The sequence below is a fragment of the Lynx canadensis genome, chromosome B1 (assembly GCF_007474595.2).
Source record: "Lynx canadensis isolate LIC74 chromosome B1, mLynCan4.pri.v2, whole genome shotgun sequence".
Taxonomy (NCBI): domain Eukaryota; kingdom Metazoa; phylum Chordata; class Mammalia; order Carnivora; family Felidae; genus Lynx; species Lynx canadensis.
Window position 1 is genome coordinate 52,533,584 of NC_044306.2, and position 23,092 is coordinate 52,556,675.

Genomic DNA, 23,092 nt, shown 5'->3' on the forward strand with positions numbered 1-23,092 from the left:
ACCAGAGAGAAGGGGTTAAATAGGTGATGGGGATTAAGTAATGCACTTGCTGTGAGTGATGAGTACCGGGAGTTGTATGGAAGTGTTGAATCACTAGATTCTACACCTGAAACTACTATTGTACTGCATGTTAATTAGCTGGAATTTAAATAAAAACTAAAACAAGAAAATGGGGCGCCTGGGTGGCTCAGTCAGTTAAGCATCCGACTTCGGCTCAGGTCATGATCTCACAGTTCGTGAGTTCAAGCCCCACGTCGGGCTCTGTGCTGACAGCTTAGGGCCTGGAGCCTGCTTCCGATTCTATGTCTCCCTCTCTTTCTCTACCCCTCCCCCGTTCATACTCTGTCTCTCTCTGTCTTTCAAAAATAAACAAACATTAAAAAAATTAAAAAAAAAAAACGCCTACCACACTGTATATAAAAAAAAAGGAAAAAGAAAATACCACAAATACAAAGCACTATTTAATGCTGATATTCCCTGTACTTCTTTAAGACAGCCTTCGGCAGCCAAGTTAGTCCTGACAATTAGCGCGTCTCTCTCTGCCTACAGAGAGAGCATTGCTCTCTACGTTACCCGTGGTTGTCCTTCACCTGGCCCACCTGCCCTCTCTCAGCACAGGCTGGCAAGGGCACTCATGCTACTTGGTTTGCAATGGCTGGGCAAGAAAAAGGAGCACAGCCTGCTCATCTGTAGCAATGCTTTTCGATCAAGGCTGCAGTTTGGAAGCACCCGGGGAGCTTTAAAATCTACTGATGGGGGCGCCTGGGTGGCGCAGTCGGTTAAGCGTCCGACTTCAGCCAGGTCACGATCTCGCAGTCCAGGAGTTCGAGCCCCGCGTCAGGCTCTGGGCTGATGGCTCAGAGCCTGGAGCCTGTTTCCGATTCTGTGTCTCCCTCTCTCTCTGCTCCTCCCCCGTTCATGCTCTGTCTCTCTCTGTCCCAAAAATAAATAAACGTTGAAAAAAAAAATTAAAAAAAAAAAAAAATCTACTGATGCCTGGGTCCCGCCCCACTGACATTCATTTGATTGATCTGAGGCCTGTCTAGGCTCTGGGACGTTTTGAGCCTTCCCAGGTGATTCTAATATGCAGCTGGGGTTGAGAGACACCTCTCTCATCTAGAGGACAAGGAGGACAAGTTCTAGAGAACTCCCTACTGGTTTACACACAGGGAATTCCTTCTCTAATCTCCGCCCCAAAGGGGGGCCCACAAAGAATGCTAAATTTATTTAGAAAGCAAAAGCCTCCACTCCCAGAAGCCATGAAACCTCAAATGGACCCAAAGCCAAGTAATTGAATCCTTGATTGATGGGGATATTTTTGTTCTCTTTATGAAAACAAATTAAAGCAGTTCAGCCTCAGGAATTTAAAGACTAGCTTCCATGGGCCATTTTGGCCACTGCGTGTCTCTCTTTCCTCACCTGTTAACCGCCCCCCACGCCCCCGTGGGTACCCAGCGGCAGTGGAGTGCCCAGAGACAGAGTGTGAATCCACAGGTGGCCTGCCTCCTACACAAGCCAGCTCACACTCCAGTTACTAAGGACAGGCACAGCGGAATGGTGTGTTTGAGAAGCAGTTTCATCATTAAAGATTAAAACCAAAAAAAGATTTCCAATTAATCAGACACCTGAGTCCCTGATCCTCACTTCCCCCTACCCCAATTATTTACTTCACCCCATGAGGAATTCCAGGCCCCAGTGGGGATTTATTTTTCAGGACTTTGCAGAACAAACCAGGCAGGCCTCCGCCTACCCTGTTGACGCAGGAGTTATGAGTGGCTCTGGAAGTCAGTTGGCCCTTGGGTGCTGGCTCACCTGTGGCCAGAGTGGCCTGACGGGACAGGTGTGACCTGGGCCACAGGTGATGAGGAGGCAGAGGAGTTGAGATTATGGGGACAATTGGCATCATGCCTGGACCAGTGATTCTCCCCTGGGCTATGGGTGCAAAGCTGTGAACACCATCCCCTTTCTCACCTGCTCAGAGGTGCCACTGATGGGAGCCTGCTGTGCCCGTGGGCAGAGAAAAGGTCAAGCTGTGAACGCCCCAAACATACCTGTTGCTCATGCGCATTCCCCCAGCCCCACCCTCATCCTGACTTCTGGGCAGATTCCCACTCATCCTGGGGGGCGGGGATGGGGGCAGCCCAGAGTTTTCACTGCCGAGCCAAGGCCTGATCAGCCACGCCACCCCCTGGGCAGTTCTTCACACACTGCTCAGTAGGAACGGAGCACCTTGGGCTGAACCTGAACCACTCACAGCAGCCCCCCAGCACGCAGCCCTGCACTCCAGCACAGCGCTCTCAGGAGCCACCAGCCCCAGGCTGGATGGAGGGTAGGAGGGTTTCAGAGAGGAGGGGCATCACACTCCAGGAACACCCTTAGGGGTCCAGGGACGAAAGTATGGGACTCTGCTCCAGGGGGCAATGGAGAAGGTGGGGGTCGCAGGGCACACTTGCTTCCTCCATAAGTACCTGTGAGGAGGGGCTGACTGGCACGCGGACCTCACGTAACCGCACAGTAATGAGGTCTACCCTTGGTAACAGGAAAATGGACAGATATGCAATTGGGAGGGATAGAGATAGGGGGAGAGACAGAGAGAGATGAAGAGAGACACAGAGGAGAGACAGAGAGAGAGAGAGAGAGAGGCATCTTTTCTGGGGATTCTTGGAGGGGCACCCACTTACCAGTTCCTTCCTGAGCCAGGCTATCGCTTCGTCGATACTTTCAAAGCCTTCCAGCTTCCCGGCGGGCTGCGGCCCAGCAGCCCGGCTGGCACCCCCGTTACGTGGGGCATGCTGCCCGGGCTCTCTCTGGGGGGATGAGGGCTCCTCCTCTCCACACTCCCCCTGCTCAGCAGCTGGCCTTGGGAAGGGCCACGTCTGCTCCTCCAGCCTGGCCTGCCATTCCAAGTAGGAGGGCCTTCGGGTCTCCAGCCTCAGTTTCTCCGTGAGGGCCTTCAGGCTCCTGAGGTGGTCATCGGGAGGCAGGGCGGCTCCAGGCTCTTCTTCCCCACCTACCATTTCTTCTACTTGGATCTGGGGCACGGACATTCTAGAGTCTGCTGGGGGAGCCAGACATGGGAGGTGGTGGGGGGCGCTGCGGAAATCTTGGTGGGTGGCAAGGCTCGGTCCAGCTCTGGAATGATCTCATCCAGCTGGGGTGAAGGCGCCTGAGGGCATCGCTAGGATGCGAGCAGCTCCCGGAGCCGAGAGGGACTGTGGATGAGCCACGCAGAGCTCCCTCCAGAGCGGCTGTGGAGGTTCAGGATTTAAGATTCTTCCCGGAGTCCCGTGGCTGCCATGCTTCACAAAAGGCAGGAATAGACAAGCGGTAGCAGGAATCTTTGGGGGGCAGATTTGCCAAGAAGATCTGTCAGTTCTGGAGGCACAGGAGGATCAGAGACTGGCAGGGAAGCGGGACTGGGCTCCCTCCACAGGGGAAGGGCAGGCGGTGAGCAGCTGCTGCTGGTGGGAGGCCCTGCAGGAAGGATGAAACGATGTCAGGACGGGTCCCTCCTCCCCTGTGAGGAGGCCTGCCTCATTCCTGAGGTCCTCAGGAGGGGAAACTGAGGCTCAGAGAGGCTAGGTGACAAGGCTGCTGATTACTGGCTCGGGACTAGAAGCGAGGCAACTTCAAAGCCTTAACTCAAATGCAGAGAAGTTAATAAGGAATCAACGCTCTGTACAGTGTTTCACCATTTATGAAACGATTCCACCTCCATTATCTCCTGTAATCCTCACCACAAGTCTGTGGTTACTTCTTTTTGTCCCCATCTTACACGCAAGGAACCTGAGTCTCTGAGAGGTCTATGACTCACCAGAGATCTCCTGGGGATTAGCAAGGACGAGGCTGGGTGGTCGGATTTTGAAGGCTCAGGTCTCTCCTCTGAGCAACGGCTACCTGTGGGTCCCCAGGCAGACCCAGTTGTGCCGCCTCCGGGACCGCTGACCCTGCCCCACCCTGCCCACCACAGCCCCCGTCCACTGGCTTTTTCAGGTCTTACTACACACTCTCAGCTTCTTCCTCCAAGAACAACACCTTACCTCACCTCTTCAGAGGAGGAAGCAAATAAACCTGCAGCAGAGGAGGGAAGACCGACCTCACTCAAGGAGGATTACTAAACCGAGCCAAGCTTGTGACTCACCGTTCTAGAAAGATGGGTCTAATATTCACCTGAAATGCCCACACGGCAGAGCCTTATGGACAAGGCTGTGGCTCTCTGATCTGCTTTGGCCTTCCCAACTCTGGAGAGGTGGTCTGAGCTGAGGCTCTTGCCTCCTGTCAGAGCGCACGGTAGGGAAGCAACCAGGCGTCAGAGTCTCCCAGCCATGTCCCTGTGCCCACAAGGTCCAAGCAAGTGGCGATGGGCTCATCAGAGCAGGGCATTTGACTCGGACGGGGGAGAGAAATCTTTGGCTCTTAGGGGAGTTTTAAAATTGTGTGCAGAGGGCATGCAGAGAAAGAATAAACTGGCACGGAACGATGTCCAAGACAAAGCTTACATGAAAAAAACACAACGGGACGCTCATAGTCTGGAGAGCACACTGTTGGTGTGAAGAGGAAGGGAAGGGACAGATTTTTTATTGACTTATGTGCGCCTAAAAAGATCTCTGCAAGGAGAAAAACTAAAACAAAGAGTTCTGATTACTTGTCTCGATGATGGGAACTGGGCAGGGGTTTGTGGGTGGGCAGGCACAGGAGGAGGCAGAGAATTGGGGAGGGGGAAATCAAAACACAGGCTCAGTCCCCCAGGGGGGACGTGGGGCTTCTTTCCCACCTGGCGATGGAGACACTCGAGGTGCTTGGGCGCCTGGGTGGCTCAGTCAGTTAAGTGTCCGACTTCGGCGCAGGTCATGATCTCACGGTTCGTGAGTTCGAGCCCCGCGTCGGGCTCTCCACTCTCAGCGCAGATCCTGCTTTGGATCCTCTGTCCCCGTCTCTCTCTGCCCCTTCCCCACTCATTTCCCACCCCCCAAGATAAACTTTAAAAAGAAGAAGAGAGATTGCTGTCTTTCTGGACTGTTTCTACAATCCCCACCTGCAACGTGATGTGACTTAAGGAAATCTAGCGGCCCTCCCCTTGCTCGGAGCCTGGCCCCCGTTTTGGGACATCCCTGAGGAATGAGGAGAAATATTCTACCCCAACTAATGGCGGAGAAACCTAGTTCTCACCTCTAACCACACTGTTGGGAACCCCTGAGGAACTTCCACCAAAATGGATTCCCCAGGCCCCACTCCTAGGGGCTCTGGGGTGGGACTCAGGCATCACATATTTGTAAAGCTCCCTAGGTGATGTGAGTGAGTGGCCAGGGTCGAGAACCACTGGTCTTGAGATAGAAACACTAGGCTAAGGATCAGATGGCCTAGCTGTAGGTGCTATCAGGCTTGCTGAGCCTCAGTTTCCCCGCCTATAAAATGGGGGTGCTAATAGCCACCTCCGAGGTTTGGGGGATTGATGGGACTAAGGTTTTCTGCAGGTTTAGCTGCTCTGCAAATATGGGGTGTTCTCTAAGGGTGTTTCTGGGCAGCCTCAAGGTCACACAGACTTCTTTAGAATCTCTCTCCAAATCTAAAGACCCATTGGCAGCCCCTCCCAGACACCTCTGCCTCTTTGCAGAGCGGGCCTCTGAGCGGCGCTACCTTATAGGACTTCTCTCCATTGACAGGGGAGCTCTGATTATTTCCAGTGAAGATTTTTGGAGAGGATCTAATTGCAGACAAACCATGAGCAGCACTCCCCACACTGCAGCTGTGTTAGGAGACCATGTGGATTCCAAGTCCCCCTTTTCTCTCCCCGAGCTGCACACTCACCGCAGAGGGCAGGGGCATCCGTGGCCAGAGGGAGAACCTGTAAAGGAAGGGTCTTCCCTTTGGGGTGGGAAACAGCTAGGACTCGATGACTTTATGTGGCCGCCTCTAAGGGCAGGGGGAGTTTCTCTTAACTCACAGGGAAGGCCCGTGAAGACGGTGTCAGAATGACTTGGAGGAGGCATCAACAGGAACGCCAATGCGCTGTGAGTCAGCTAGTGATGATCCTTTGATCCTCTGAGCTTACTCGTGTGCGTGTGCATCCTCTCCCTCAAGCCTCATCATGGCCCCGAAGATCAGAGGGGATCATCCCATTTCACAAATGAGAAAATCGAGGCTGGGAGGGATGGAGTGAGTCACCCATGACCACAGAGAGTCCCAAGCAGTGGGACTTGAGCACAGACTTCTGACTCTGGTCGGCCTCTCCACTCCAGACGGTGTGGGCGTTGGGGTTAGACGCCCCCCCCCCCCAGGGGCCCAGTTCTGTGATCTTGGACCCGTCCCTTCACAACCACTCTGTGCTTCTGTGTCCTCTTCTAAGAAGCGGGGGTAACCAGGACTGTCTACGTAATTTGCTGAGCTTGGCGCAAAATGAAAATGCAGAGCTCCTTGTTAAAAAAGTACTAAGAATTTGAAGATGGCAACAGGAGAGCATTAACAAGCCTGGGCCCAGTGGGGCTGCCTGGGTTCCTCGCTCATGAAGCCGGCCCTGAGGGTAATAATGTCCACTTCCTGAGTCATTTCAAGGACTAAAGTAACAAATACTGAGCCCTTCATGGTACCTGCTATACAGTAAGCCCTAGACAAAGTTATACTTTAAAAAATATTCTTTTTTTTTTTTAATGCTTATTCATTTTTGAGAGAGAGAGAGAGAGAGAGAGAGAGAGAGAGACAGAATGGACACGGGGGAGGGGCAGAGAGAGCAGGACACAGAATCCGAAGTAGGCTCCAGGCTCCGAGCTGTCAGCACAGAGCCCGACACGGGGCTCCAGCCCATGAACCGTGGAATCATGACCTGAGCTGAAGTCGGACACCTAACCGACTGAGTCACCCAGGCGACCCCCCCCGCAAAAAAATATTATACCTAAGATGATGAGAGCTATCAGTGCTACATCAGTCAGATTACCACATAAACCCCTCTGCGCTGCACTGAGCAGTCACCCTGTTGGTCCCTGACCTGCACCCTACATCCTTCCCTGGAAGCCGACTGAGATGAAGTCAGCCGGCCCCACCTCCCCCCAGAGGTTCAGGGCTCCTGCTCAGATTCTCCCCATGCGGCGGTGACTAGCAGGCCTGTGACAGGAAGAAAAACAGCCCAGCTTAGGAAAACACCACTCTGTATCCCCACTCCCTTCCCTCCCTGCTCATATTTTAAACACCCCTGTCCACAGCTCAGGATCCCCGGGGGGTGATCCAGCCTTGACAGTGTGTTATCCACTTGGTAAGAGCAAGGGCAGGGGGCTGAATACCTCAGCCCTGGTCCCAGATCTGCTACCCATAAACCCAGTGCATGGGCTCAGCTCTCTCCTCTCGGCCTCAGTTTCCTACTCTGTACAAGGGTGCTTCTTACCCCCACCGGCCTTATGAGGATGGTGGGAGGATCAGTTAGATTGTACATGAAAGCTCTCTGCAACCTTTGAAGAGCTGTACCCACCTGAGGATTATTATTATCATTGAGGCATGTGTAGGGTGTGGAGAGATCTGAGTCAAGGACTCATCCTGGGATCACTACATCCCTGTCGCATATAGCAGGCAGGGACAGAGCCCTAGCCTGCTTCCTATGCCCCCAGCACATCCAGGTGGTGAGGATTTGCTGAAAAAGGATCTGTTCTCCGGTCTCCTGGTCATCAGACGTTGTCCCAGGGAGCGCACCCTCTGGATGCCCTGGTGCCTGAGAGCCCCATATGGAGCTGTCCCTCCCCTCCAGCTGGGCTGCCGCGAGCTGAGCCGGAAGGTCACCCACTCAAGTCACTCCAGGGATGTGGGCACTTAGTGGATGCTGAGCTGGTGGAGAGGTGCCAGCCGAGTGCAGGGGAGCAGAGGCCAGCACTGGACAGCTTTCTGGTCTGAAAGGGCAGTAGGGACAAACCAGGGACTCTGGAGTGCAGGCCCTGGGAGGAAGAAGCCTCTGACACCTGGGCAAACAGGCTTTCTTTACATCTAACCTAAGTCCTTCCTGCTCCGAGGAACACATTTTCTCTCACTCTGAGCTTTGCAAAGGCAGACAGCCCAAGGAGGAGGGAAGCCAGAGGATGCACCCAGAAGAACAAGGCCAGACCCTAACCCCACCAGGCCCAGGCGTGCCCTGCCAGGCGGGCCACCCGGCTGCAGGGGAACATGAAACTCCCCGCAGCAGAGGACAGGCCTCAGGGGCGCATCAGCCTTTTTGGGCGGTGACATGCCAGCGCCTGGGGACGTACACGGCACAGGAAGACCGCTGCTCAAACACGCTCCTGGCTCACTCTGGCCCATCGTGGTTGCCACGAAGGAGGCTGTGCCCGCCTTAAGCTAATTCCTGAGCCACTGGAGGAGCCAGGTGGGTGCAGCTCAGTCATTCAGCCAATTATGACCTGGTCTCGTTATGACCTAATCTGTTTACTTGGACGACTTTCAAACCCACTTCCTAGATGGACTCCGTGGGCAGGGAAGGGTACAGGGACTGCTAACCCACTCTCTCTGTCTCTGTCTCTCTCAAGGGTGAAGGTAGTATGAGCCTGGGTAGTTTGGTGGCTCCCACTCCTTACTGCTCTCCGTTCTGAAAAACTCAGAAGCCGCCCTCTCCCTGTCTGGATCCCCAGACTCGTGCCTGGCCCTTCCAGTCCGGGGTTCTTTGCCAGAACTGTTCCGTTTCTTCTCCAACACCCCTGTCCCAGTGACTACCACGTTCCCTGGCACCCTCGTGGCTTTGTACAAGCCGGTCCCTCAGCCTGGAACACCCTTCCCTTCCTTCTACCCCGCATTGCTCAGGGGTTTTCTTTTTCCAGAAGTCTTCCTTGACTTGCCCAAGCTGCGTGTGCCTGGGATGCAAGGAGAGCATGTCGGAGAAACAATTATGTCATCACAACATTAGCGGACACTTACTCAGAGCGGACCACGCCAGGCATTGTTCTAGGAGCTGTACATGTACTAACAAATTTAATCATCACAGCAACCCTATAAGGCAAGGATTAGCATGGTCTCCATTCCACAGATGAGGAGACTGAGGCACAGAGAGGTTGAGTAGCTTGCCTGAGGTCACAGGACTAACGAAGGGGAAAGCTGGGATTTAACTGCTGCGGCACAGCTCCGGGCTGGCTCACAACCCAGCCACAGCACTTCTACAGGACACTTTCCTGATGGTTCCTCTACTGGACTCTGAGCTTCACAAGGGTGAGAACCAGGCTTCGTATCCTGGAACACGTAGCACTTAACACCATGCTGCTCTCTCTAAATGTTTATGGAATGGGGACGTCTGGGTGGCTCAGTCAGTTAAGCGTCTGACTTCAGCTCAGGTCACGATCTCACGGTTCGTGGGTTCAAGCCCCGCATCAGGCTCTGTGCTGACAGCTCAGAGCCTGAAGCCTGCTTCGGATTCTGTGTCTCCCTCTCTCTGCCCCTCCCCAACTAGTGCTCTGTCTCTGTCTGTCAAAAAAAATAATAAAATAAAAATGTTAAAAATAAGTAAATAAATAAATAAAAATAAATGTTTATGGAATGAACCAGCCAAAAGAACAGATTCCTCCCGCCCCCCACCCGGTGCACTGTGGCCTATACTTGCTCAAGTCTGAGCCAGTCTGGATGGGCTCAGAGAAGCAGAGGGGACCTGGTCCTGGTACCCTCACCACCCATCCTATGAGACCTGCCCTGACCTCAGAATCCCAGACGCAGGCTGCCAGGCCCTAGGAAGACAGGAATAGCTTTGTCTTGCATCAAGCACCAGGACTGGGAGCTGGCACGAAGGGCATTCCAGCATCACAGGTGTAACTGGAGGACCTCTCCTGTGTCCAGCATCACGAGGTGATTTCTACCCAGGGTCCTTTCCCTCTTCTGGAAAGAGCATTTCTTTGTGTGTTTCCTACGGGATGGGCATGCCCTCTGTCCTGAGTAGGTGGTCACCTGGCTCAATCTGGGCTAATCAGAACTCTCCTAGGTTTCTGTACCAGAATTATCCAGAAACCAGCTGTGTTCCATGCTGACCTGGGGTTGCTGGGGGCCATCTTGCTCACCACAGGGAGAAACTGTGTTTCTGACATTTATAACCAACATAAGCATGCGTTGGACAAAGAATATAAAACAACACAGTGGATATTTGTTGGTATTTGTCTTGTTTGTTTGCCTTATCCTGTTTTCAGGGAGTGCCTCCTTTTGTGCTGGACAGCAGGCAGGTTGGGTACCTCTGCTTCACTGGAAGGGGAGGATCAGATCCTCTCTCCTTCCTGTCCCGTGCCCTGACAGCCAGGTGTGAGCCTGTGACTTGAGCCTGGCCAGTCAGATGCCCAGACCCAGGCCTCAGGATCTGGTGTGTGTGAGGCCCAGATGGAAAAATGGTTAGGATTCATTTGTGGCCGCATGAGCCTTGGAGGCAGCTGTGCAGTGCAGATGAGGTAGCATCCTCTTAGCCAGACCATCCCTGCTAAAGGATTGTTGGAGGATGTGACATATAATAAGAAATATATACAGTGTTTGGTTTCCATCCCCAGTTTCTGATACAGAGCTCCTAAAACCCTTGGAATTTCCTAAGTGATAAGAGCATAAGAATATTTCTTGTTGACATATCTGGGTTTTGTTCTTAGTTCTTGAAGTAGCTCTAGAGCCACAGAGGTGAAAGGAGTGTCTTATTATTCATGACAAGCCCACTTTCAAACCTACCCGAGTTTATGTTAATGAGGCGACTCTTGGAAAGCACCTCCCCCCCCCCCTGCCCCCAGCATGGGGCTGCTTGCCACTCTGATGAGAAGGTTGGAAATTTTAGCCCCACCCGTGCCCTGGGCAGGGGAGGGATTGGAGATTGAGCCAATCACAAGCAGCTAGTGATTTAATCAATCATGCATACCTAATGAACCTCCATAAAAACCCTAACTGAAGGAGTTCAAAGAGGGGTTGGTGCACATATGGAAATTCGGGAGGGGCACACCTGGAGGGGTTCTACACCCCATCCTCACACCTTGCCCTATGTACCTCTCCCTTTGGCAGGTAAATGTAAGCAAATGCTTCCCTGAGTTTTTTGCTAAGCCATTCTAGCAAACTTAGTGAATCAGAGGTGGGGGTTGGGGACAATTCCCAACTTAGAGCCAGTAGGTCAGAAGTACAGGCGACAGCCTGGGACTTGCAGTTGGCATGTGAAGTGGCTGCCGTTGGTGGGACCGAGCCCTCGCCTGGCAGGATCTGACACCAGCTTCAGCTAGATGGTGTCGAAACGGAGCTAAATCCGATGACACCCAGTTGGTGCCTGCAGAGAGCCGGAGGGTTGTTTGGTGCGGAAAACTCACACATCTGGAGTCAGAAGTGTTTTGGGGATATGGTGTGAGTAAAAACCTAGCACCCCACCGAGTCTGTCTCAGGCAAATAATTTAATTCACAGGGCCGTGCCTGCCACTCTTTGTGTTTTGGAGCTGTCTTGGCTCTCCCTGTTTTCTCCCTTGGGTCTTTGCCTGCTGCCAGTTCTGGAAGGGCCGTGGGTGACACTGTTTTCTGTCGCTCACAACCAAGAGCCCTGACTGCAATGAGGGGGAATGCAGAATTCATTTGGGGAGACAAAGTACATAACTGAGGGCTAAGCAGTGTCATAAAACAGCATGACAACCACAAAAAAATCTCCCCTCCCCACATTTCCATGTGTCCCTCAGAGCAGTGTGGTCCCTTCTCTAGTTGAGAGTCACAAGGGCCCCTGTTTGGAAAGTGAGGCTCTTGCAGTGTCCTCCTTACTGCAGAGCTGTGGTGAGGCTGAGAAGAGGAAGAGTGAAGGAAAGGGCTTGGTAGACGATGGCATGTTCAATAAACTTAAATTAAGGGTGGCCCAGGCCACAACTCACACCTGAATTTATTTCTTTCCTTTTCTAAAGCAGCTAATTCTTCACCGCACCCCCCCCCCCCCACCAAGGTGGGTGAGGGGTCAAGAGGTCTGGGACGTGGAGGCGGAGCTTTGACGAGGCAGGCTTTTCCGGCTAGGTTTAACCATAAAACCCGGATGCTTATCTTAATCAGAGAGCCCAGGGCCCCCACTCAGGCCTGACCTCCGGGTGGTGGTGGCCCAGGCAGGCGGTGAAATTCTAGTCCGTGTTCTGCAGACTTGCAGGAGTGCTAACACCCAGGCTGAGAGGCCCGGAGGGGGTGGGGGGTACACAGACCTGCGCCCTACAGAGCTGCCCAAAGGAGCCAGGGAGCTCCAAGGAGCTGCCAGAAAGCCCGTGTTTTCTCTCCTGTCAGAGGTTGCCATGGTGACTGAAGCAGGAGGGGACACCCGCTGGTCTGGCCCTACATAGCTCATCTTTATTCCATGTCTTGGTCTGAGTCGGTGTCTGGAAGGGTGCCTGAGATGGGGGAATGACATCTTGCAGAGACTGGATGGTGGGTAGGGGGTGAAATGCGCTAGGACATTGTGTGGGGTGTGTGTGCGTGTGTGTGTGTGTGTGTGTGTGTGTGCGTGTGTGTGTGGTGGGTTATATTGTTGCATGCGTGTTCTGGGCATGTGGTCGGGGATGACGGTAAGGAAGGGGGATGTATCCGGGGTGTGCACATCAGTGGGGTCTTCCTCAATGCCCCCATGATCTACGGACAGCTCACCTGCAGGGGGAGAACCTGGAAGAACCCTTCATTTTCTACTTCCTGGAAGTCGTCTGTCTGCTGCCTGGATGACTCCTCCCGGCAGCAAGCAAACCACTGTGACAATCCAGCCATGTCTTTTAAGAGTCTGGGACTGTACTCCCTGCCCTGCAGCCTTGGTTCTATCAACTGACTTCTGCCTTACCTCATGCACCCACTTCACTCATGTCTGCTCCAATGCTAGACAGAGACCGCACATTGACCGGCTCTGACCATCCTATGGAGATATCCTCCCTTCATTTTAATTTGTAGCTGCTATCACTCTCCATATAACTCTGATGTTATATGTTGATTTGTTTACTTGTTCAGTATGTTTCACCCACTAGAATGTAAGCTCCGTGAAGGCAGTGATGTTATCTTGTTCACTACTGTGCCCCTAGCACTCAGAACGTAGTAGGTGGTCAATAAACTTATTGAATGAATGAATGGCCTGCCTGGGACCTCCCTGCTCCTCACAAAGACTAAAGCTCTGCTTTAAAGCTCTGCTGAGGGGTTGCTCCCTCTCAAAAGTTCTCTAGGACACCTCACCTGCCAGGTCATTTTTTCTCTGAATTCTCCCGGCACTGGTTTCTGGCATGCTCGCTCACAATGGCCTGTTCAACCTTGAACTGTAGGAGTGTCCCATCTCCCTGACCAGATGTCTAGCTCCTCAATAAGAAGAGTGTTACTTTCTCTTTTGTGTCCTGAACACAGGCTCTGCAAACAGTAGGTGCTCCATAAATGCTGAGGATGACGATATTGTGAATTGGTGAACACATTCTAGCTGGAGTAGTTCTACCTCCACACCTGTCCAGTAGAAGACCTTCTGCAAGATCATAGGTAAGACTTTTAAGGTCAGAATGTGTCTGAATTGGTGAGCAAGTAGCTTGGGGAGCTGGCCTCAACTTTATGTTTTATCCTTCCCCCATGACCTCATGTATGACTATGGCTAAGTCTTTAAGCCTATTTCAAACACCACCTCATTCTACATGTTCTTTCTGAATGGAACTGATTGCTTCTTCCCCTAACAAAATTTTTTTGAACTTTTCTGCACCAACTAGGTTTTAGATAATGACCATTTATCTCCTTGGACCACATTAATTTGTTACATTTATGATGTACCTGTTAGATGGACAAAAATGTCTTCAGCATCCCTTCTGTGGGGACTATTCCTGTGTCATTTCAGTGTTCAGAAGGGACTGTGAGTCATAGATCCCTGCTCACCACCCCCATCCCCAGGGGTGCTCATGTGACCCAGACTTAGACATTCATTTGAGCCCTTACTCTGGCAAGAGTGACTGGTCCAATGGATGTGTGCATGGCCAACCAGTGCTATTCTGAATATTTTCATGGGATTTAAATATAGGCATCTGAAGAAATAGGGTGGCTTTTCAGCCTGGAGTTTCCAAGGTGCATCTTCTCAGCCTCATGGAGAAAACTCATTTGCATTGAGAAGGAATAAGGTTTTAGGAAGGAGAACCAAAGGAGAGACAGAGAGAGAGACATGACATCTTCAGAGCCATTGACCCAACAGTGCCCAAAGACGTAAACCTCCAATTCTATGCACTAATAAATCCTCTCCTTTACTTGAGCTAATTTAAGCTGGGCTTCTGTCCCCTGCCACCAAAAAGGGACTAAGTCACCTCCCTACACTAACTGGGATCTGTCTAGGCACAATCTGATTCCAATTCTTCCCCATGCTTCTTACAGCTACTTGCTTGGTATCATCAGTTCAATTTTATTGCGTATTTTCTGTATAAATAAAAGAAATATATAAGAAGCCATTTTCTCTCTATCTGAATGCAGGAATAAAAATATAAATTCCTAGGGGTGCCTAAATGGCTCAGTCGGTTAAGCGTCCGACTTCAGCTCAGGTCATGATCTCACTCTTGGTGGGTTCAAGCCCCGCATCAGGCTCTGTGCTGACAGCTCAGAGCCTGGAGCCTGCTTCCGGTTCTGTATCTCCTTCTCTCTCTGCCCCTTCCCCACTCACACTCTGTCTCTCTGTGTCTCTTGAAAATAAATAAATGTTAAATATATATATATATATATATATATATATATATATATATATATAAATTCCTAGAATCAAGAGGAAGAGGGGGAAGAGAACCATTTTCCGGTGGCTATCACGTACCAGGCACTGTGCAAACATCTAGCTGAAGCCTTGAAATGGCCTGAGATAGGAATAATATTATCTCTACCTGACAGATCATACACAGGTAAGTGAAGAAACCATTTCAGCCCAAGTTTTTCCTACTCCACCATTGTGACCATGTTCCCAAAGTAGCTTCATATGTAGAAAAGTAATAGGAACACACACATTATATAGTTTCAATGTTTCAAAGCCCAGGTTCTTAGGAACCCCAGGGGCAAATAACAACATTTAAATATTCTTATGGGGGCGCCTGGGTGGCTCAGTCAGTTAAGCGTCAGACTTCAGCTCAGGTCATGATCTCGTGGTTCGTGAGTTCGAGCCTCACATCGGGCTCTCTGCTCTCAGTGCAGAGCCTGCTTCAGATCCTCTGTCCCCCTCTCTCTGCCCTTCCCCTGCTCATGCTCTCTCTCACTCTCTCAAAATAAATAAACATTAAAAAAAGATAAAGTGGATACTACTATGGCAATGCTTTATTCGCCTAGAAAATTGATCTGGGCAGTTGAGGGGGGACGAGACCCGAGCACCTAGACTGCAGTCCCTCTCTGTTGACGCCGGTGAGCAAAACTGCTGCGGCATGGGGGCTCTCTCCTGGGCTACAGCCCCCTTCTGAGGGCAGGGCCTGGCAGTGAGAGGACTTGAGCCTCAGGAAAGTTCTGCCACGCGTGACCGTGAAACCCCCCTGGACAAGTTACCTGACTTCTTGGAACCTGAGTGAAGTGCCTGGCATGGGAGCATGAGAGACAGAACTCCTTTCTTTCGTCTGTGGTGTTTCTGTTGGGGGGCACCGTGGCTCCCAGGCCAGTCCCAGGGGCAGCTGGGATGCCTGGACCCGAGGCTTCCGGCAAGGGAGGGCGGGCCGATGGGTGTGGATCCCAGTCTGGGACCCCAGCAGGTGCAGGGAGGCTCAGTAGCCTGTGTTCCTCACTCCCCTCCACCTTCCTGCTCCCATCCAGGGTCACAGCGCTGCTGCTGGCAGACGGGAATGAGACAACCATTTTGGACAGACCCAGCCCAGGGTGGGAGAGAAAAGAGTTCCTGGCCTGAGAGTCAGCTCCGGGGACCCTGTCCCCATCCCGAGCGACTGCGGCAACTCACCTCCCCCGCCTCCGGGCTTCTGCTTCCCCCCTGCAAAATTTGCAGTTTGGGTGCTGTGGCCTCTACGCTTCCTTCCCCCTTGACATGCACAGAGTCTAGACCACAGCAGCTCATGGGTTGTCACCATGTCACCGAGCTGCACCCATGAGGGTAGGGGGCAAAGCCACCCACTTACCCACGCTCCTCTGGGAGTGTCTCTCAGTGAAACTCGGTTTCTCAGGTCCAGTGCTAATGGCTGCACCTCGATTTATCATTCAAAGCTCTCAGGGCTCTCTGCTCTCTGCTCTCTGTTTCCATACCTGAAACCACAAGAACAATCACAAACATTTCTGAAGTCACTCTCTTAAAAAAAAGTTTACAATTTTTCCCCCACACATTATGGTCTGGGCTTGAGAGACCTTCCTGAGAGTTCCACACAGACAAACCGCAAACCAGAGACACTACGAAACTTGTCTGGGGTCACACAGCTTCGTGAGTGGGGTTGGCTGGGCCTGGATTCTTCCTCTGATTCAAATTGAGCTTCTATTGTCTAGAAGACGAGGAAACCTTGTTTCATGTCGTTGGGATATAGTGAGGCAAGAAGCTATAAAAAAAAACTCTTGTTAAGACCTTTGCACATTCAAAGTGCTCAGTCCATGCTGAATAATTGATGGGCTCTGCTCCCGGCTGCTCAGAGCAGACGCACAGGCCTCCTGCTACACATAAGGCTGGGAACGTGGAAACCTTGCCTATCATTCTGCCCAGTGCAAGAAGTTGCCGAGAAAATCACCAAGAAAGAGTTGTGCTTTCCTGTTGCTGTGGGGAGAGGCCGCGGCTCCAGGGACCTGCAGATCTAATTTATTGTCTCACTGAAAGCAGAGAGCTGCTGCAGGGAGGGGGCTGCGGGGCCACCCAGAGTCGATGCCACAGTGTCCTTTCCAAGGCTGTGAGGCCCTGGGAAAGGGCTGCTGTGCTCTGACAGGCAGGGAGAAAGGTGCCTGAGAATCCTGGAGTCCCATGGGGAGTGGGGGAGAGGGCAGAGCGGGAAAGGGGGGACAGAATTAGCCATGGGAAATTCGGGAGTCTAAAGCAAAGGTCCTCCTCTGTGAAAACGCCTGACAAGGCAGAGATGCCCAGGCGGGGGCCAAGGTGGCCTGTTGTCCCCCCAGCCGAATGCCACATGTGACCACAGCACTCTTCTGGCCAAAGGCCATGGTGTTGGGGATTAGGGGGCAGAAAGCAGACACAGAGTTGCCTTTAATGCAATTTGCAGAGATCAAAGCAGAACACGGTTCAAGTGGGTGTTCTGGCTATAAAAGTAGGGAACAGTTCACAGTTGACTGAAATTCAGGGTGCCATTTCACAGCTAAAGGCCCTGGGGATGTGCACCTTCTCCCCGTGGGGTGCGGCCCACCGAAATGTCCCCCGACTGGGATTTGTCTCAGCCCTTAAACAAGGCAGATTTAGGATTCTCCAAATCCACAGGATAATTGGCTTTAACTTCAAATAAACAAACTCCAGCTCAAATGGGAATTTGTTTGGAGGATGGTCTTTCTATTTCACTCTGTGCTACTAGTTCCAAAGCCTAATGATTTAGCAAGGACTTCCTAAGAAATTTCATGATATGCTCTGTGCTTATGCAAGTCAGTTCACTTCATGCTCTGTCTGGGAGTGCTTACCCCTCCAGGGATTGAAAGGTCCTTAGAGTTTCCCTGTGTTTGGGCAGGGCCTGTCCTAAGGGGCTGGGGCTGGATGGGGGATGGGGTGCCTCCAGCATGGATTCAGCCTGCTGAGCAATGTCCACGCTGTCTGGTGGACAGGGGTTGATAGCCCAGCTCTAACACCTACTCATTCTATGACCTTGGGTAACCCTCCAGGTCTTAAGTTCCTCATCCATGAAATGGGGTTGGTTCATAATGGAACCTACCTCAAAGCTCTGAAGGATCCAGTGAGATAGGGTATATGTGGATTCTTAGTTATGCCTCTGTCTAATAGGACTGTCTCCTCCCGTCCATATCAACACTTGGCTGGGCCTCTCCTTGGCCTGTCAAAGTGGTAAATGGCTACCAAACCATTAAAGTTAGTTCATGTACATCTGTGTGCTCCAGAATGTTCAGAACATCACTTTACTGTCAGCTCAGTACTCTAGGCTGCACAAAGTGTCTTTTCTAATGTGCAACTCTGATCAGAAGCCACATTCCTTGAGGGCAAGACTATTGTCTTATCTGTGACACAATGACCATTATTGATCTTAAAACCCTTTGTAGATGGAGTGAGATGTTATGTGGTTTCACTAGGCTAGCTGCAACAAAGGTGCATTTAACAAGGGTGCATTCAAATCAGGACTCCCCGCTCCTGGCCAGCAGCCCCAAGCACAGGGTCGGCGTTCCACAGGGGGCTGTGGCAGGTGCTTTGGGTGTCTTTCTTGCTCTCTACTCAACACTGGGCTTGATAATTAACAGAGGAAATGTTAGAAATGCATTCTCCTTAGTGAAAACAGAGGTATTCAAGATATGTGGGTTGGTCAAAATTATTTGAGGCACTCTTGACCTTGAAAGGCAGGGTGAAACAATCTCGGGAGCTCTCGGGGAAGGTGTGGCCAGGGCGCCTAGAGAGACAGATGGCTGTGACCTCACTGAGTCCACAGAACGAGCTTTATGAATTCTGCGGGACTTGTCTGCAAATAAATAGTTGTTCAAAAAATGTGTACATGTGTGGCAGAGTCTGGTCTGAGGCTTGCCTCCATCCAACCTGTTAATGAGATTTGCCTTCACCTTCACCATAGTTTTTAGTGGTTTTTTTCAAACAAGTAAACAAACAACACAGCAAAACCTAAAGTTATGACCAAATGGGCTTAAGGACCAGACGGGCCTCAGTGTCCCCAAGGCACAGCACACGTAAATGCTCACAGGACTAAGGAGGCACTGTCACTTTTAACTCTCTGGGGGGTGAGGGTAGGGGCACAGTGAGGGCTCTAAGTGGCCTCTCAGCAAGGATCCTGATCCAGGATCTTCCTGGGTCCTTATCGCCCTGAGAGTTCCCCAGCTTGCCTTGCAGGGCTGAAGTGCCCAGCTCATGTTCAGAGGCTCTGTTGGCTTCCTGGAATGAGGAAACGCTGCTCAGCCTTCAATAAGCCCTGAAACTGTGGCCACAGTGGAGGTCCCTGTCTGGGCCCCTTATGTACCCGGAAAACCAGCTCCTTGCTGGACCTTCCCTTGGAGGTCTCACGGGACAAGCCCTATGAGGAAATCTTTTGGGACCTACTACCAGCTCCCACAGTTAGATACTGGGGAGGGGGATTTCTGGCCGTACTGGAGAGATTGCCTTGAAGAAATAGGGCTCAGTCTGTACCTCTGGATAAGCCGAACCCCTGCCCCTTCCTGGGGCTCTGCAAAGGCTGCTGGGCAGGGGCCCTGGGGTGAGAAGTCCCCTGTTGCTGGAGTGCTTGCTACTCCTCTACCCCTAGGGATGAGAGCCTTTCCTTGGACGGCAGTGCCCACAGGGAACCAGGCTGCTGCTTCATGCAATCTCGTCTCTAAGAGGTTTTTCTGGGTTGAGCATTGTTGCAGGGTTGAGGTAGGGGTCGGGTAGCATTCAGGAAGAAAGCAGATGGTGTGGGGATTGCAAGCCTCTCACTTCTTCTCTTGCCCACTTCTTTCTCTTTTCCTTTCTCTCCCTAGCTTCTCCAGACAGACATGGGGAGAGGGGTGGGGAAGCTCTAGGCGTTCACGCACCAGGGCAACTGTCCTAACCGTGGAAAAGCTGACATTTGCAGCCTTCCAAACTCCTATGGGCAACTGGACCCTCTAGGGCAACCCAAACTCTACAGGCTGATTGCCAAGTGCTTGCTAAAGCCCTTTCCCTCCTCCAGGCTCACCTTTCCTGCTCATACCCTCTCTTTAGACCCTCCCCACGCCTTCCAGTTGTGCCTGAGGACGGACGGCTTCAGAATTTGCCTTGAAGACTTCCTCTCTTCTCACCCCAATCCAAATCCCAGTGTACATTTGCGTATTGAGAGCCATCCTGGCTAGTCCTCAGACATTTCCAATTAGGAAGCACTCCCTCACTCCTATTCTGTAAAACGGGGAGCCACGCATTCAGAGTATCATTCATCTTTCAGCTTTGCGAGTAGCTCAACATCCCAGTCAAGCAAAGAGCCATTGCCAGTTAAAGCACAGCTCCCAGAGGAGTCTGAAAATTCCAGATGCTCTTGTGGGGCCACGGGAGTTTTCCACTAGCAAAATTTACCTAGAGGAAACCACCCGAGTGTGTGAGAAGCCTAACAAGCGGTTTCTTCCCCGTGGGCCTGAGGCTCTGTGGGTCTCTCTCAGCAAACAGTTAGGCACCGACTTGATTTACTTCTCCGCCAGAGTCCCTTTTTTGGAGGAAGGCCAAGCTGGTAGGCACAGAAGCGCGACTACTAATTTTGTGGAAATCTATGCGTGTATTTGGGAGGACAAAACAGGAACAAGTGTATGAAAAGTTGGAGGACTTCGGGCGGGCAAAGAGGAAAAGGGGGTGAGGCAGGATCCGTCTCTCCACTTGGGGCAAGTGGGGTTGAAGTGAGCCAGGCCTCACTGCAGGGACTTTCAGGCTACTGATGCAAGAAATGGGTTTCCTGGCTCCACAGGACGGCAGGGGACATTCCCAGGACACAGGATGAACCCTGCCAGGCAGCTCTCGTTTTCTCTGGGTGCCACTGGTTTCTTGCCCTCTCTGGGCCTCTCCCTCCCGATCCCTAAAGCAGCCTTCCTGTGAGAGCACTGTCTTAGGAGTCAGGCACGTGAGGCTGACCCTCCCTGCTCTTTCACCAGGCACCTGAGCTGCACAGAGTTAGTGAATCTCTTGGGGCCCCATCAGCAAAATGGGGATGCGATGTCCTCTCCAAGGGCGATTGTGAGGATAAAATGTCCAATGGATGCGAAGCGTTCTCAAGCGGTGCCTGACTGGTAAGTGCACTCAGGAAAGAGCTGTCGTCTTTATCCACTCTAAGTACAGCTCGTGGTTGCTTTGCCAAACCTCTGAAAAACATGCTAGCAGAAACTAGCGGACGTGGTCAGGCTAGAGGCGCCATGGTCACCTCCGCTGTCCCAGGACTTTGCCCAGCACTCGCCATCCCTTGCCTGGTGGGTGGCAGGACCATCTCTGGGGCATAAGGAGGAAAGCTGCTTCCCGGCCATGTTTCCCTTGGGCACTTTGGAGATTTCCCTATTGATGGGGACCTGGGCTCACCCCACCTGGGATTCACCAGGAATGGCTGGGAGTGGATGGAAACTTAATCTGCGAGAACACGCCTGTGGGCTAAGATGAGGTCACGGCCCACCAGCCTGGAACCAACCTGCCTTCCAGACCTTCTCCGGAGGAACCATACGCCACAGGGAATGAAGACCAGATATAGGCAATAAGGGATTATTTTAAAAGCAGAATATCCAACCTGACTTGGTGGAAGGAGACACCTGTCTACTAGCCAAGGACCAAAGACCTTCCTGCCTTCTCTCAGTGAGGGGGTGGGGTGGGGGGGGTGCAGTCTCAAGGCTGAGCTGCTCATTTCTCTGGGGCCCTTTGGGCTGCGCAGTCCCCTCTGATCACACTGGCCTCAGCCCTTCAGAACACCCAGGGCCCAAGTGTCCTGGGCCACTTCTTCTGAGTTAGGGAGGGCAGGAACTTCATGTCACGGAGCCTGAAGTAGGACAGAAGGGACAGGGTGGGCTCAGAGATGATAAGCAGTCTGGGAGTAGACCTGGAGAGACTGAGTGGGGCTCCTCCCTCTCAGACCGTGTACCCCAAATCTCCATCCAGATCTTAACCGCGGAACGGGCCAGCAAGGAGAAGGGAGATAGAATCCGACAGGCTGTCCCATTCCATACGAGGGAACTGAGCCCCCAGGGGCCGGCAGGATCGATGCTCCCCAGCCCCGGGCCAGGCTGGTCTCTGCCAGCGCCTACTGTAGGGACCTGCGGCCCCGAGCCCCCCGGCCCATCCCCAGCCGGACGCCCAGCCGCGACCCCAGCCTGGACCCCAGCCCTGGGAACGTTCCCGCCCCTGTTGCGAACCTACCTTGCGAGGAGCTCCGAGGCCCTTTCCAAGGGTGTCACCGAGATCCCCGCCTCTTTCTCCGGACGCGGGCTACCCTCGCCACAGCCTCCTGGCCCCAGCCTGCGGGGCTGAGCCGGCTCCTGCCTCCCTTTCTCTCTGCTCCCGTGAATTCTCAGCACTATTCTTTTTTTAAGGGACTTTTTTTTTTTTTCTTTTGCGTTGCGTCAGGGCGGTTGCCTGGCGACGGCGGAGCTATTTCACCGCGAGCGGTTTCAGCCCGATCCCCTCCAGCCTCTCATTCGAGCCTCTCCGCGCGCCGCTCCCGGGACCGGGACGCGCGGGGTCCCGCAGACGCGCAGCCGGGTCCTAAAGCCCTTCCAGTTGCTCGGTCCCCGCCGGGACCTGAACCAGAGCCGCCGCCCAGCCGCAAGTAGAAACAAACCACAGGCGTTTGCCAAAGCCTAGACGAAACCAAACCCAAATAGCCATTTTATTATTATTATTATTATTAAAGCCGAAACCAAAGCAGTTTTTCCACTAAGCATGGCAACGTGGCTTTGCCAGTGTCAGCAGTTTGCGTGTGTGGAGGGGGCAAGAGAACGACCTTCCAGCGGGCCTGAGCGAGCCTAGAGCCCACACCCCATCCACAGGCGTCTTGAGTTCAGACTACCAGCAGCAAATCCCGTTACTGAGGACCTAACCTATGCCACACCGTCACAGCGACTCTGCAGGACAGATGTGGGCATTTCCAGCTTACAGATGAGGAAACTGAGGCTCAGAGAGGCTAAGTACAAACCAGAGGTTAAGTAGAAACAGACGTCTTCCAGGTCTGTCTCCCAGACCTGCCCCAGAGCACGTGTTTTCCCCACAAACCACAGGGTGCCTGATGACACGTACTAACTACTATGTGCCCTGTCAACCACTGGAGAGAGTTATGGTCTAAGAACCAGGCTGTGCTCCACCAGAGTCTACAGGTCCAGGCACCTACAACACATACAGGACAGGAGCTCGGCTGCCCCATCCTGGCCTTTGGGGTCAGTCCTGACTGGAGACACAGGGCTCCAGTCCAGAGCGGAAGGGCTCCACTTCCTTCTGGAACCCCTGACCTCAGGGCTGATTACTGGAAGTTGGCTTCATTCTTAGGGCAGTCTGGGACATGGCCAAGTTCCTTTCCTAAGACACTTGAGGTTGGCAGGATCCTCCAAAGTGATCTAATCTGCCATCACACTCATACGGGGG

The 23,092-nt window shown here is 52.5% G+C and overlaps 1 protein-coding gene across 1 annotated transcript in view; it reads right to left on the minus strand.

Annotated features, from left to right (window-relative positions):
- The window catches only part of FAM167A (family with sequence similarity 167 member A), a 43,415-nt gene extending 21,215 nt beyond the window's left edge, over positions 1–22,200 (minus strand). Inside the window, exons 1-3 of the mRNA XM_030312714.2 lie at positions 21,875–22,200; positions 16,014–16,137; positions 2,682–3,474 (exon numbers count right to left, since the gene is read on the minus strand). Coding sequence (XP_030168574.1) covers positions 2,682–3,047 — 366 coding nt within the window. The 5' untranslated portion in view covers positions 3,048–3,474; positions 16,014–16,137; positions 21,875–22,200. The remainder of the gene's footprint in view (positions 1–2,681; positions 3,475–16,013; positions 16,138–21,874) is intronic.
- Between the last annotated feature and the right edge of the window lie 892 nt (positions 22,201–23,092).